We start from the raw sequence: 16,275 nt of genomic DNA, 5'->3' as shown, positions 1-16,275 counted from the left end.
TTTATCTGAGCCTTTCATCCCTTTCTGATTGTGAATGTGAAGCCCAGAGGTGTGATTACCTTCTGTGACCTTGAGATGAAGTCAAGACTTTGGTAATTCAGAGCCTTGGAGCCAACTACCTATCTTGTCAAATGATTCGAGAGAAAGATGTCCTTATTTGCAAGGAACCCAGATCTTTAGAATTAGGTGATGCATTGTTTAATTTTTTTTATATTGCTTTACCTGCTCAGCATCACCCCTTCTGGTTGCAAATGACAGATAGTCCTTTAGGTTTGAGAGATCCAGCATTTGAGCTGGGCTCTAGGCTTAGTGCCCCCCAAATTGGTTGCTATTTGTCTTTCAACAAAATGGCGCTTTTCTGGATTGAGGATTAGGCAGGCTTGGTTGTGGGTGGTCTCCATGGTGGATGTGGTGTTGCAGGGTAGTCTCCCGTGATTCTGGGCTTGCATGGCTCTTAGAGCTCTTAATTCTGGGTGTCTGCAAACTTCTTGCTTAAGGGATGAGATAGAATTGCAGACTTTGGGTCACCTTACTCAGCTTTGCTGTTGTAACTGTTAACCTGAAGGTGGCAGCAGCAGCTGTTACCTAAGTGGCTGGAGCTGTGTTTCAGTAAAACTTTCAGCAAAAAACGTTTGGCTAGAATTTGTCCCTAGGCCGTAGTTTGCAGCTTTTGGTTCCAGGACTTTTTTTTGTTTGTTTGTTTTCTGGTGTTTTAGATAGAGCTGTGTGGAGGGGCCTGTAGACATGGGCCAGGACTAATGTGAGGTCAATGAGGTAGCCTCTTTGGCCATGAAAACCCCCTCAGTAATGGAGATAAATAATCTTTTTACATACTGTCCGAAAAGATGAACATTAAACCTGGAGAGATTGTTCACAGGCTAAGAGCACATGCTTCTCTTGGAGAGGAGTCAGTACACATGTTGGGCAGCTCACAATTGCCTGTGACTCCAGCTCTAGTGGATTTTGACATCCCTGACCTCTGTGGGCACCTTATTTATACAATGCTCCATGAAGAGCACAGATCTAAAACAGGCTGGATTGATGCTGTGTCATAGAGTGGATACCCTCATGTGGTCTGATGGTCTCCCCATCTGCTGGACCTGCCACTGCTGGTCAGGAAGAGGACAGGAAAGAGGGGCACTGCCATAAGCAAGGGGAGGGGTTGCTGTCGGGGCGCCTTTCTGCTAGGCTTTAGTGTAATGACAATACTAACAGCTGCTTACTGCGGAACACATTTATAGCAGGCATGTTTGCTGTGTCTGATGCTGATTGAGTCAACTTCACGTGCACATTTTATATGTTATTTGCTATTGTGTGTGTGTGTGCACATGTAGCTGTTTGTGCAGGCCAGAGATCATGTCAGCTGTCTTCCTCAATTGTTTTCTGCCTCGTGTTTTGAGAAGGGATCTTTCATTGAAGCTGGGGCTCACTGATTGGGTTAGAATGGCTGACCAGCAAGCCAGGGAATCCTCCAGTCTCTGATTTCCCAGTGCTGGGATTTCAGGTGCACTCCTGTACCCAGGTTTTAAGTCAGGATCTTATGTTGTAGCTCTGGCTGGCCTAAACTTACAGTGATCTACCTATGCCTGCCTCCTAAGTGGTGGGGTTACAGGCATATGCCACCTCATCCAGATGTACCTGTACCTGGCTTTTCATATGGGTGATGGAGATCTAAACTTAGGTCCTTCTCTTGCTCATCAAGCACTTTGCCCACTGAGACTATGTGAGGTATGAATTCTTAGCAATGAAAGCCGTATGCAAAGGCCTGTTAGAAACTGCCAAAGCTGGTTCTGTTAGTCAGCTACAAGCAGGGACTCTAGACAGCTCACTCACCCCCGTTCTGGTCCTGTTCTTTCTGGCTGTTGGCTTCAGGTACTCTGAGAAGTTGAAGCCCTGGCATGCTTCTGGAATTTTCCCCATGTTTCAAAGCAGATCAGAATAGATTTACAAATTAAATTATGGACAGTGCTTGCATTACAAGACAGGTGAGCTACACTTTAAATAGACCACATTAATTTTGAAGTGGAGCCCTGCTAGGATAATTTTTATCATCAGTGGCATCATTGACAGACCTGAAAAAGATCCTCACAGTAGCAATTTGCAAGCTTGAATGGTGAAAACATGCTTTACAGTAAAGTGTTCCTGGTATTCAAGGTCGGGGGGAGGTCACTGCATTTTTTTTTTTTTTTTGAGAAGACAGGATGCCAGTGAGAATTACTTGATGTCAAAGGCCTTACTGGCTGAGTCCCCTGTGCTGGTGTTTGAATGTAACTTTTCTTGGCCTTTTTGTAGCAGATAGGGAAATTATGGCAAGCCAAGGAGTGACTCCACCTAAATATAGTTTAATGAACCAGTGAGTTTATTGGGGTTCCTTACAGAAGCATGGCTGACTCAGGGAAGCTGTATCATGGAAAAGCCGCTCCAGCATGGTTGATGACTCAACAAAGCTGCATTCCTGGGGCTTGCTGTCCAACTTGCAGACAGCTCCACTGAAGAGTGTCCGCTCCTCAGCAGGTGTTTGCTGCCTTTATGACTCTGAATCTTGTAACTTTCAGGAGCTTCCTAAGCCTCATAAGTCTTTAGAATCTCACTCTGTCTGGAGGGGATGGTTCAGTTTGTAGGAACTAGCGGAGAGGCAGAGAAGGGTCTGTAGCCTCTTTTGTGTGGTTATATAGTCCAGTGAATTTGCCATGTGACATCTGAGAGTGAACTGCACTTTCTCTTTCATCCTGGGAAGTTTCTTCTGAGAAATGAAGCCAGTGAGATGGTTCAGCTGAAGAGGCTCTTGTCACCAAGCCTGACAACCTGAGTTCAGTTTCTGGGACCCACATGCTAGAAGGAAAAAACTGACTCTTGCAAGCTATATTCTGATGTTTGCACACGTGTTGTACTAGACATACGCACCCTAAATAGACAGAAGTAACAAAGTCAAAAGACCTGGAAGGATGACTGGGTTCCCAAATATCTACACACTCATATACACACATTTAGGTGCTACTGATCCAGAAAGGGAAAGAGAAGCCTACACAACACTTGTTAGCCGTGGGTGTTGGTTATCTCCTGTCTGGCTGCCATTGTTGAATGGCCTGTGTCTGCCTTGTGCTCAGCACCCTGCCTGCCCTTTCCTCCAATTAACCGAAAATCTCAGGCCACTTACTCTGTGCTCATAGGACAGGAACCTGAGGTTTAGCACAGTTCTGTGCCTACCCAAGGCTATGTAGCTGTGAGTGATCTTGTCACCTGTTCGTCCTGCTGTACATGTAGGTCCTCACAGATGGGTCCTTGTTCTCCTGGCTAGGCACACTCAGGGCTCACTAGAGTGGTGCGGTTAGCCTAGGTCAGTTCAACTGAAGTATCAGAGTATTAGATCAAGCTTTTCTTAATCTGGGGTGTAGTCTTTGGAGCTGTGCATATTTGCATTCTTTGGGAAGGAAACCTTGATGACTCTAAATGTTCTCAGGGGAGTCTGCAAACTTGTTTGGTTCCTGGATTGAGAGCCGAGTCTCGGGATTGGAGAGATAGCCCAGTGTGGGTTTGGAGAGATGGCTCAGTGGTTAAGAATGCTGGCTGAAGCCAGGCGCAGTGGCATATACCACTTAGCACACAGCACTTGGGCAGTCAGATCTTTGTGAATTCAAGGTCAGCCTGGTCTACAAAGAGAATCTAGGGCAGCCAGGCCTACACAGAGAAACTGTCTCGAAAAACTTAAAAAAAATAAAAGTTAAAAAAAAAGAGAAAGAACACTGGCAGGTCTTCTAGAGGACATGGGTTCAATTCCTAGCATCTACATGGTAGCTCACAGCTGTCTGTAACTCTAGTTCTGGAGGATCTGGCACCCTCATATAGATATGCAGGCAAAACAGTAATGCACATGCAATAATAATAATAATAATAATAATAATAATAATAATAATAACTGATAGTGATAAAATAAATAAGTTAAAAAAAGCTGGATTTGGCAGCAGAGGCATGGCTCTGCCCCACTTAGAAATCAAACTGTGAATTTGCTCATTTGAAGATATCAGAGGCAAAATATGATTGGAGTGGCTTGTGTTTGGCACTATACTTCTGCTCACCTGTGCTGCTTATTAACATTCATATTAACTACGCAGGACTTGTTCAGGCTTTGCCTTCAAATAAGATGGCCTTGGTTTGAGTGAGGTCAATTATGAAATGTTTTGGCAATGGCTGGTATACAATTAATACTCAAGAGCTAATAACTGTCATTGCAGTATTGATCATAACATGAAGAAGGGTCAATGAGCCAACATTGTAAAGAAAATCAACCACAAAATGAGGTGTACCCTAGGATTTAAACTCCTAAGTAATTTGTGCATGTGGGTAAGAAAGGTAGACCTGAAGAAAGGTCAGTAAGGACGGCTGGCTGCACACAGCTCAACACAACCTTATCAAGGCCTTCCTGTAGCCTTAAATTTGTTCCTGTCCTTCTACCAAGTAGTTCATTATTTGGGAAGCTCCCCTGAGGATCTAGAAATGAGGGCTATTATTCATGATCAAGGATGTTCTATGCTGTGTGAGGGAAAGCAAATTCTTTGTAATCAAGATGGAGCTAAATTATGTCCCACCAGGAAGCTGCCAGAAATCACCTTCAACATTAAGAAGACTGAGTGAATAAGTAATAGTACAAAATTGTTCTGAGGACTTTTGAATCTGGAAAATATTCACAATTTAGAAAGAACTGAATCAGGATACAGAATTACATGTATGTATGTATGTATGTATGTATGTATGTATGTATGTATGTATATATACATATACAACAATACACTATGTAGATTTTTGTTTTTGTTGGGCTGGGCTGGGATGAGATGGGATTGTGCTATGTTGCCCAGGTTAACTTTGAACTCCTTGCTTGGCTCAAGCTATCTTCTTGCCTCAGCTCCTTCATTAGCCAGACCGCAGGTCCACGGCACCATGTGTGGCTTAAAGAGATCGATTCTCATAGTCCTGGGAGCTGAAACTTCAAGGTCAGTTTCATGGGCTACCATTGCAGGATGACAATGGCAGGCTGGTTCCTGCTGGTACTACAGGAGAGCAGCTATTCTCACCTCTCTTTGCTTCTGCTGGCTGCTGTCATTCTTTGGAAGTGACCACTTCATTCTAATCTTTGCTCCCCTAGTCACATGACCTTCTTTCCTCTGGGTCAGTTTCTCTGTCTTCTTATGAAGACACTTGTTAATATGTTGTGTCCACAGGGATTGCCATCATCAGAGTTGCCAAGAATCCTTTGCTTCATCAGGCTACGTTCACAGGTTCTAGAGATAAGAGTATAGTTATGTTTGGGGACATAATTTAGCAGCCACAAATATTGATTTTTGTATTAAAAAGGTGCAAAGAAAAAAAAAAGACTGGCTGGAATGTTTTGAAAATGTTAACTAAGAATGGGTGGGTGGGGAGTTTAAGGCCCTGTTTACTTTTGATTATTCCTTTGTTCTATGTTGTCTGTGCTAAGGAAGTTTGCTATTTGCACTCCATAAAGTTGCCTAGTGACCATTACTCTGGAGATAACAGCTTGCAGGCCCAGTGACACACTGCTGCCTTCCTTTTACAGAGCCTGTGTTCTGGTTCTACGTGAAGGAGGTCCTCAACAAGCACGAACTGCAACGCTTCTATTCCCTGCACCACATCACGGCAGATGTGGGCCGAGGCCGGGCCTGGTTACGCTGTGCCCTCAATGAGCACTCCCTCGAGCGCTACCTGCACATGCTCCTGGCTGACCGTGCCAGGCTCAGGTACCCAGCAGAATGGCCCTGAACAAGCTGGAGACAGACTTTCCTAGTCCCCATCAGGGGCAAAAGGGGCTTCTACACTGTAGCCCTGCCAGCTACTCCCTGGGTGTGAGATCAGATGCCATTATGCCTAGAAGGGGCTCGGAGGGGAACCCATGTAGCCAGCACTCTATCAGTGCTTGCTGTGACCAAGGCTTGGACACAGATAGCTGTTGCCCTAGGACACAGACTGCCCCTCACTCCATGGAGTTTTAATTTGGGATTCTTCAGTAAACTGACTGAAAGATGTGGAAGCATCTTGTCCTTTTGTTTATTTTGAGACAAGATCTCACATGTAGTTTAGGCTGGCCTGGAACTCACTGTGTAACCCAGGCTGGCCTTTTTCTTTAGTGCTGGGATTAGAGGTCTGTAAGACCAGGCCTGCTCATAATATGAGACATTAGGGAAGGAAGTGATTTGTTTTTGTTAAAAGCTTCATTTTACCATGTTTTTTAAAAAAATATTTTTTATTAATTACAGTTTATTCACTTTGTATCCCAGCTGTAGCCCCTTCCTTCATCCCCTCCCAATCCCACTCTCCCTACCTCTTCTTCTCCAATGCCCCGCCCCCAGTCACTGATAGGGGAGGTTCTTCTCCCCTTCCATCTGACCCTAGTGTATCAGGTCTTATCAGGATTGGCTGCATTGTCTTCCTCTGTAGCCTGGTACAGCTGCTCCCCTCTCAGGGGGAGGTGATCAAAGAGTCAGCCCCTGAGTTCATGTCAGAGACAGTCCCTGTTCCCCTTATTTGGACACTGAGCTGCCATGGGCTACATCTGTGCAGGGTTCTAGGTTATCTCCATGCGTGGTCCTTGTTTGGGAGTATCAGTCTCAGAAAAGACCACTGTGCCCAGATATTTTGGTTCTGTTGCTCAACTTGTGGAACTCCTGTCCCCTCCAGGTCTTACTAACTTCCCCTTCTTTCATAAGATTCCCTGCATTCTGCCCAAAGTTTGGCTAGGAATCTCAGCATCTGCTTTGATACCTTGCTGAGTAGAGTCTTTCAGAGGCCCTCTGTGGTAGGCTCCTATCCCATTCCCTGTTTACTCCCTCTTCTGATGTCCATCCTGTTTGCCTTTCTGAATGAAGATTGAGCATAAAACTTCCAGTCTCTGAAGAAAGAAATAGAAGAAGATATTAGAAGATGGAAAGATCTCCCATGCTTGTGGCTTGGCAGGATTAACATAGTAAAAATGGCCATCTTACCAAAAGCAATCTACAGATTCAGTGCAATTTTCATCAAATTACCAACATAATTGTTTACAGACCATGAAAGAAAAATTTTCAACTTCGTATGGAATAACAAGAAACCAAGAATCACTAAAACAATCCTCTACAATAACAGATCTTCTGGAGGTATCTCAGTCCCTGATCTCAAGCTGTACAATAGAGCAACAGTAATAAAAACTGCATGGTACTGGCATAGAAACTGGCTGGTAGATCAATGTAATTGAATAGAAGACCCAGAAATAAACCCACACACTTATGGACACCTGATTTTTGACAAAGATGCCAAAACCATACAATTTTTTTTTTGAGCATAAAGTTTACTCAGGTCATATTGTGCTGTAGCAACACTTGAGAATCCTCAGGGGCCTTAGTTGGCCACTTTTATATCTTCTTGTTGCTACCTGTCTCTGAAGATGGTAGACTAGACACAATATATGTCAGCTGATGACCCAAGGAGCCATGATCAATCCTCTCTGATCTTGGGTAACTCTGGTGTAACAGGGCTGAAACTTAACACCCATATTTCATTAGTGCAGTGAGGTAGCTTCTCAGGACCCAAAAGTCCCTTGATCTCAGTCTTCCCAGTTTTTTTGCAGGCTCAGGTCTCCCTTTCTGCATCTGTAGCCCTGTTCCTCCTTCAACTTCTTCCATTTTCTCCTTCTCTGCCTAATTTCTTTACCTGAAATTAGACTCAGGTGCTGGTGCATGCTAGACAAGTGCTCCATTGTGCTGCCCTGCTACTCTGTGGTGTTTTTGCTGTTGGTAACTCCACCAGTGATTCTGTGGCTGCTCTGGGATTGCTCTTAAACATGCTTAGCTCAGTGAGATGTCGCTCAGTGGGTAAAAGCTCTTGCTGGGCACACAGGCACGTAAGCCTGAGCTCAGCCCACAGATCCGGTGAATCCTATGGTGGAAGTAGAGAGAAGTGACTCCTGAAAATTGTCACATGTGTGTCTGAATTCACACATATCCAGCATATGTATATATATATATATATATATATATATATATGCAATAATAAAAACAAATTAAAATAATGAAGAAAAAGATAATTAAGGAGGACCTCCCTTATTAGTGGACTGGGAGAGGAACACAGGTAGAGAAGAGGGAGGGAGGTAATGGGGGGGATACAAAGTGAATAAACTGTAATTAATAAAAATAAAAATAAAAAATAATAAAAAAGATAATTAAAAACAATGGAAACCACAATCTACATAAAAAGAGCTAACACAGTGGTACATGTCCCAGTGATAAGGAGGCAGAGATAGGCAGATTCCTGGGGCTCATGGCCTGTGCTAGTCTATCCTACTTGGTGATCTCCAGACCAATGAGCGTCCCTGTCTCAGAAAAGGTGACTGGATCCTGAGGAATTACGCTGGTGGTTCTTCTCTGGCCTCCATGAGCAAGCATATTCATGGATACACTCCCCCTCTCTCCCCACTCCAGATTCACCTACATGTGTGAAAGCTAGTTCAGATTTTCAAATTTTCTCCCAATTTGTTATGGAATTGTATGTGGTCAAAATGCTAGCTTGACATTGTGGTTTTTTAATCTTCCCATCATGCCTCTTCCCTGTTGTATTCAGTCACCTCAGCATCTAGTTTTTCCCATCTCTTGCTGAATTGCAGGCCACTTCAGCACTGAACTGACATTGCTGAAGCTGTACATGCAATTTTGTTACCTGGCATTGAGGAATCTTGTTATTTATGGCTTAACAGAGTCATATTAAGTGCTTGGAAATTGACTTGGGAGACCTGTTTTTAAGCCCTGCTGTACTGTTGATTGGCTAGATTGCCTTGGATCCCCATAGGCTTCCCTGACCATCCCTGGCTGCTACTGGAATTCACAGGGGCCCTCTACCCTCCCAGCCCTCTCCAGGACTGACTTGGAGTCTAGGTTTGTAGCCCAGAAGTTATAATGGATGCCCTGGTTGATGGAGCCCTGTAGTTCTGCAATTGCTTCTGAAATTATTCTTGAATTAGCCAATCGGGTGAGCCCTGTTGGGTGAGCTTGGACTTCCTGTCTGTTTCTGGGGTACCTTGTTGAGTGTAGTCCGTCATTCTGTCCTCTTCAATTTTGCTGCTTTATAAACACATTTGCATATGTGTATTCAGCCCTCTAAAGTTCAGGGTTTCATGGGACCAAGAAGGAAGTCATAGGATTTGTGTATTCAGATCTTTGTTTCTAGTGAGACGCTTGAAAGTAGAGAGGAACCAAATTCCCTCTGGGTGACAGACTAGGCCTGACATTTCCAGAGAGCCATCTGATGGCATCATTGCCCAGTGTGTGGATACTGAGAACTCCCTTCCTTTTCTCTTTGCATTTGCAGTACGTTCTATGAAGACTGGTCTTTTGTGATGGATGAAGAACGGTCCAGTATGCTCCCTACCATGGCAGCTGGTAAGCCTGGTTGAGGCCAGGAGTGACGAGCCTTGAGAGGCTTGATGAGTAGAGAGCTTCTGGGAGTGGATTTATTGCCCAAGGGGATGCTGTGTTGTTCTTTGCCCTCCTGGTTGGAAGAGTAACGTGTTGTTTTTTAAGTGGGACAATTTATCTGGAATCTGACACCACACAGTTGAAGCATGTGGTTGAAGGGTTTGGCTTGCAGCCTGGCAGGTGAACTATAAAGAACTAGGGATTGGCAGACTGCTTTGACCCTAGTTTTGCTGCATGTCAGCTGAATTCTATCAGCTCGTCTCTCCTCTTCTGTGACATGAGAATGCTGTTAGCTTTCCAGTCACCTTTTTATGGCTTTAAGAGAGCCATAGAAAATAAAAGGCTGTGCATGTGGCTTATCAACATGAAGCAAGGCCCTGGATTGGTATGATTGAGAGATCATGAACATGACAGCTTGTCCTTCATCCAAATTCTTTATTGTTCCATTTACATTCTTTTTCTTCTAAAACCTGACATTGAGTCCCACATATTGAGGGCCATGCTGGTCTCATCAAGGGATGAGAAAGTCAGGCTTTGGCTGTGGTTTTCTTTATAGACAGTAGATTGTTAGTGTCAGTCTTGGCTAAAGTAATTGTAACGGTGCTCTAGGTGCACATTGAGCTCTTGATGAGGTTTTGCTAGGTGAAGTATTCAGTACCCATGATCTTGAGAGCATTACTGTTGTCACCATCTCAGGGAGATGACAAGTTGCTTGACCAAGGTCTCAGAGCTACTAAGTTCTGTGCCTCAACCCAGGCAGCCTCTCTCCAGAACATCTGCCATCATTGTCTCCAGGGTGATTTTTGTTGTTTGTCTTTCTGACATTCAGGGAGGGGATATGGAAAGACTGTTCATATGAGCTTCTAAATCTGTCAGTTCAGTTACAGATGGTTTCATAGAAGCTGAAGATGAGTATGTGTCCCTGGCAGACTGTCTTGTTGCTGACGATGGAGGTGTGACTGCATGACAGCAAACCCCTCCTTCCTTTTTTGGCAGGTCTGAACTCCATACTCTTTGCCATTAACATTGACAATAAGGATTTGAATGGGCAGAGCAAATTTGCTCCTACTGTCTCTGACCTCTTAAAGGAGTCAACGCAGAATGTGACATCTTTGCTGAAGGAGTCCACACAGGGCATGAGCAGCCTTCTCAGGGAGATCACGGCATCCTCTGCTGTCTCCATTCTCATCAAGCCGGAGCAGGAGACTGACCCTCTGCCTGTCATATCCAAGAACGTCAATGTTGGTGAGCCAAAAGGGGCTCTCAAGGTGGCACAGTAGGGCCACTGAGAAGGAAATGTGAGTGGGGCTGAAAGGAACCCACCTTAATGCTGTCACTTCCTCTCAGTGGAGCAAAGGGTAGACAAGCAAACAGCTAGTCCTAGGAAATAGGAAGCCAAGTGGGTCATCTAACACTGCTGTCTCTTTCTCCCCTCCTTTCCTGTTTTTTTTTTTTATTTATTTGTTTTGTTGCTAGCATCTTACTTAGTCATCTTGGGCAGGGGTGATATTTTAAAACAAAAGACACAAGCAACTTACTGCTTGTAGAATATAGGATGAAAGCATGTGATACTCCAGAGAGGGTGGTTTGGGCTTGCTTGTATTGGGAAGATGCTGTTGAAGTAGTGGCCTAAGGGAAAACGGTAGCTCTGAGCTTGACTGTGAGCAGGCATGGGGAAATTGTTTCAGTTAAGATAATTTATGCCAGAAGTTGATGATACCCTTAGAGCATTTGGAGTTGTTACTGAGTTGCTTTTAGTAGAAATCAAAACTCAGGGGTTAAATACTGATCTCTGTCATCCCAGATCCATTAAGGTAATAATCATGGCCATCCCTTTTTAAAAAATTTTAAAAAAGTATATGTATTTTTGTAGTGAGGATTGTACATGCTGGGCAAGTGCTCTACCACCCAGCTATATCATAAGCTCTTTTTATGTTTTGTTTTTGAGATAAGATGTTATATTGTTAGGGTGACTTTGAACTGACTCCATTGCCTATTCTGGTCTTGAACTTGGATTTTTCTGCCTTAGCTTCCGATGAGAATGATCACAACCCTGACCCAGATGCCTCACTTTTGTAATTCTGTTTTATCTCCCTATCTGTTGATTTGTGTATGTGTGTTTATTTATGTAATGTGTGTGTACATGTATGTAAGTGCAAAGGCCAAAGGTCAACATGGGCGATCTTCCTCTGTGGCTGCACACCTTCCTTTGTTTTGAGACAGACTCTCTCTCAGAACCCAGAGCTCACTGATTGGCTAGACTGGCTAGCCATTGAGCTCCAGGGATCCACCTGTCTCTGCCCTTCCATGACTGGAGTTACAGGTGTACACCACCATGCCTAGCTTTCTCCCAGGACTGAGTCCAAATTCAAGTCTTTGTGCTTTTGCAGCCGGCACTGTACCTACTGAGCTACCCCCAGCCCTCCCTTTAGAACCTGTTAAAAAAAGAATGTTTATTTATTCTTTGACAGTTTCATACTTGTAAATACTGTGTTGTGATCATACCTACCTCCCACTCTCCCCTAACATTCCCCTTCCTGCCTTCATGTCCTCTTTATAAATAAATACTCACTGAGTGTAATCAGTGCTGCCTGCATGAACATGGGTGTGGGGCCATCCACTGGAGCAGGGGCAGCTTGGCAGCCACATACCTCTGAAGACAAGCCAGTTTCTTCCCCAGCAGCCGTCAGCTGCCCACAGCTCCTCAGACAGGTAAGGCCTCTTGATCCACTCCTTCACAATCCTGGAATGTTGACTGGCTTGGTCTTATGCAATTAAACACAGCTGTTGTGAGTTCACCATGTCATGTCCAGTGGACAACATTTTGTAGCACTCTTCCATACCTCCTGGCTCTTCCATTATTTCCGTCTCTTTCCACTGTTCTCTGAGCCTTGGTGGGCTGGGTTGGGCTTGATAAAGATGTCTCATGTTGGGCTGATTACTGACAATTGTTTATTTTTAACACTTTGACCGCTTACAAGTCTGAATTAAATGCTGCCCAGTACAGAAAGAAACATCTCTAACCAAAGTTGTGAGCATCACTAACCTGTGGGTATAAACATAAATACGTAGAGGAATATTTGTCAAGATGAGCTTTAGCAAAAATAACAGTAGTAGATTCTACCTCTAGTGCCTCTGGCCTTCCTAGTTTGCTGCTCTTCGAGGGGACCTGACTTTGATTCCTAGCATCCATGTCTCACAGCTGTCTATATTACTAGCTCCAAGGGATCTGATAACATCTTTTCACTTTTGTTGGTATCTGCACACTTCACACACACACACACACACACACACACACACGCACACACCCTTAAAAATAGTTTAAAAAAAAAAAACAACCCTAAAAAATGCCCAGCAGAAAATGGTCAGTGATATTTTTGTAGGGTTTTTGTTTTTTGTCTCATTATGTGTTATCTGGACATTTTTGTTTAATCTTACAAGTCTTTTGCTTATAAATACTATCGTTTCTGATTTTGTGTCTTTATGGGTTTTCTGCATGTGTGAATATTTATGTCTTTGCATCTGTATGTGTTTCTTGTTCTTTTTCTTTGGCTCTTCTTTTTTATTTGTTTGTTTTTTGTTTTATTCTGGTTTAGGATGAGAAAGAAAGGGTGTGGATTTGAATGGGTGGAGGGTTGGGGTGGATCTGGGAAGACCTAGGGGAAACCATAATCAGAGCATATTGTATGAAAAAAAAAAGTCTATTAAAAAAACCCCCTAAAAACCCAACATAATCTGATTTAGTCTTAGTTTATTCTTAGTGTGAAAATAGGCTTTACTGCCCCAGGGGAGTGTGGTTTGGCCTTCCTTCCATTTACTGCCACAGCTTTTCTTTTGCCAGATGCCAGATGTAAACGGGAGCGTAGGAGGAGAAAGAAGGTGACCAACATTGTCTCTTTTGATGATGATGATGAGGAGCAGAACATTTCGGACACTTTAAAAAAGATGCCTGGGACTGCAGAAAGCTCGGAGGAGAACTCTGACCGGTCCTCCAACATCATGGCAGCCTTTGAAGGCCCCTTTGGGCCAAATTCAAATGGGAGCCAGAGCAGCAGCTCATGGAAAATTGATTCTGCTTCTTTGAATGGGGAGTTGGGCTACCAAAAGCTTGATGTGAAAAGCATTGATGATGATGTGGATGAAAATGAGGAGGATGTATACAGGAACCCACCGGGAAGGAAGCACACAGGCCGCTTGGGGTCACCAGACAAGTAAGTTCTTCTTGAGCTGGTGATGCGGGAGTTCTATGATGTTACATGATGAGGGAGTCATTTGCTGTGGAAGTGTGAAATGAGTGAGTTTGGGGGCTGGGGAAATGGCTCAGTGGGTAAAGCCCTTGCTGCGCAAGCCTGGTGACTTGAGTTCAGATCCTCAGCTTCCCAGCTAGATGCTGGGACCTGTTATCTCAGTGCTCTCGAGGGAATGGGGTCAGTACAGAAGAACCATTGGAAGCTGAAATCAGGCATGCATAGCCTGGCATACATAGCAGGGAAGAAGAAAGATCCTGCCTCATGCATGGTAGAAGGACAGGATGGACATGAACTTGAACTTTGACCTCAACATGTGCACCAAGGAATGTTTGTATCCACAGTTGTGCATGTGAATGTGGACATATGAATATGCGCACACATCATATACATAAAATAGTGAAATTGTTGTGTCCTTTGGGGGCATTATTCATTCTTTATATCTTTATGACCTTGCCCTGCTGAGAATTAAGGAAATTGAGTCTATTTAAATGGATTTAATATAAAATTTTTGCCTGAAGATAAGGCTTTGGTTTCCATGAGCTGGATTTTCCTCTGTCTTTAACTTGCCAGTAGCCTAGGAAGCTCACATGGAAAGTAGACTTGGCCTGAAGAAATGTTATTGATTGGAGCTGCATGTATTGGTTCACAACCTTCCTTATGCTGTAAATTTTTTTTTTATTTAACTTTTATTAATTACGCTTTATTCATTTTGTATCCCCCCATAGTCCCTCCCTCCTCCCCTCCCGGTCCCACCCTCTCCCCCCCTTTCTGCATGCATGCCTCTCCCAAGTCCACTGATAGGGGAGGTCCTCCTCTCCTTCTTTCTGATCTTAGTCTATCAGTTCTCATCAGAAGTGGCTGCATTGTCAGGGTTCTAGGTTATCTCCATGGATAGTCCTTGGTTGGAGTATGAGTCTCTGGGAAGTTCCCTGTGTTCAAATTTTCTTGTTCTGTTGCTCTCCTTGTGGAGTTCCTGTCCTCTCCAGCTCTTACTATTTCCCACTTCTTACATAAAATTCCATTCACTCTGCCCATCAGTTGGCCATCAGGCTCAGCATCTGCTTTGACAGTCTGCACAGCAGAGGCTTTCAGAGACCCTCTGTGGCAGGTTCCGAGGTTGTTTCCTGTTTTCTTCTTCTGGCTTTCAGAGGCCCTCTGTAGCAGGTTCCTAGGCTGTTTCCTGTTTTCTTTTTCTTCTGATGTCCATCCTCTTTGCCTTTCAGGATGGGGATTGAACATTTTAGTTAGGGTCCTCTCTTTTGCTTAGTTTGATAGATGTACATATTTTAGTGGGTTTATTCTATGTTGTATGTCTATATGAGTGAGTATATACTGTGTGTGTCTTTTTGCTTCTGGGACAACTCACTCAGGATGATCCTTTCTAGGTCCCACCATTTACCTGCAAATTTCATGATTTCCTTATTTTTCATTGCTGAGTAATACTCCATTGTATAGATGTACCACAGTTTCTGCATCCATTCTTCAGTTGAGGGGCACCTTGGCTGTTTCCAGCTTCTGGCTATTACAAATAAAGCTGCTACAAACATGGTTGAGCAAATGTCCTTTTTGTGTACTTGAGCCTCTTTTGGATATATGCCTAGGAGTGGTATGGCTGGATCTTGAGGAAGCGCTATTCCTAGTTGTCTGAGAAAGCCTAGTTGTCTGATTGATTTCCAGAGTGGTTGTACCAGTTTACATTCCCACCAGCAGTGGAGAAGGGTTCCCCTTTCTCCACAACCTCTCCAGCATGTGTTGTCATGTGAGTTTTTGATCTTGGCCATTCTGATGGGTGTAAGGGGAAATCTCAGGGTTGTTTTGATTTGCATTTCCCTAATGGCTAATGAGGTTGAGCATTTCTTTAAGTGCTTCTCTGCCATTCGATATTCCTCTACAGAGAATTCTCTGTTTAGCTCTGTTCCCCATTTTTTAAGTGGATTACTTGGTTTGCTGCTTTTCAGCTTCTTTAGTTCTTTGTATATACTCGATATTAGTCCTCTGTCAGATAAAGGGTTGGTGATGATTCTTTCCCAATCTGTAGGCAGTCGTTTTGTTTTGATGACGGTGTCCTTTGCTTTACAGAAGCTTTTCAATTTCATGAGGTCCCATTTATTGATTGTTGCTCTTAGAGCCTGTGCTGTTGGTGTTCTGTTCAGGAAGTTGTCTGCTGTACCAATGAGTTCTAGGGTATTCCCCACTTTTTTTCTAGCTGATTTAATGTGTCTGGTTTTATGTTGAGGTCTTTGATCCACTTGGACTTCAGTTTTGTGCAGGTATGGATCTATTTTTATTTTTCTACATGTAGACATCCAGTTGGACCAGCACCATTTGCTGAAGATGCTATCTTTTTTCCATTGTATGGTTTTGGCATCTTTGTCAAAGATCAGGTGTCTATAAGTGTGTGGGTTTATTTCTGGGTCTTCTGTTCGATTCCATTGATCCACAATTCTGTTTCTATGCCAGTACCATGCAGTTTTTATAACTGTTGCTCTATAGTACAGCTTGAGATCAGGGATGAAGATACCTCCAGACGATCTTTTATTGTAGAGGATTGTTTTAGCAATTCTGGGTTT

General features: G+C 43.6%; 1 protein-coding gene across 1 annotated transcript in view; it reads left to right on the top strand.

Moving 5' to 3' along the window:
* Positions 1-16,275, top strand: part of Snx29 (sorting nexin 29) — a 425,497-nt gene that overhangs the window by 44,614 nt on the left and 364,608 nt on the right. The window contains exons 5-8 of the mRNA XM_055597769.1: positions 5,573-5,753; positions 9,349-9,419; positions 10,452-10,700; positions 13,297-13,666. Of these exons, the coding sequence (XP_055453744.1) occupies positions 5,573-5,753; positions 9,349-9,419; positions 10,452-10,700; positions 13,297-13,666 (871 nt within the window). The remainder of the gene's footprint in view (positions 1-5,572; positions 5,754-9,348; positions 9,420-10,451; positions 10,701-13,296; positions 13,667-16,275) is intronic.

Source organism: Psammomys obesus, unplaced genomic scaffold (genome assembly GCF_907164565.1).
Source record: "Psammomys obesus unplaced genomic scaffold, mPsaObe1.curated_primary_1811, whole genome shotgun sequence".
NCBI classification, from domain to species: domain Eukaryota; kingdom Metazoa; phylum Chordata; class Mammalia; order Rodentia; family Muridae; genus Psammomys; species Psammomys obesus.
This window is presented reverse-complemented; position numbering and strand designations above follow the sequence as displayed.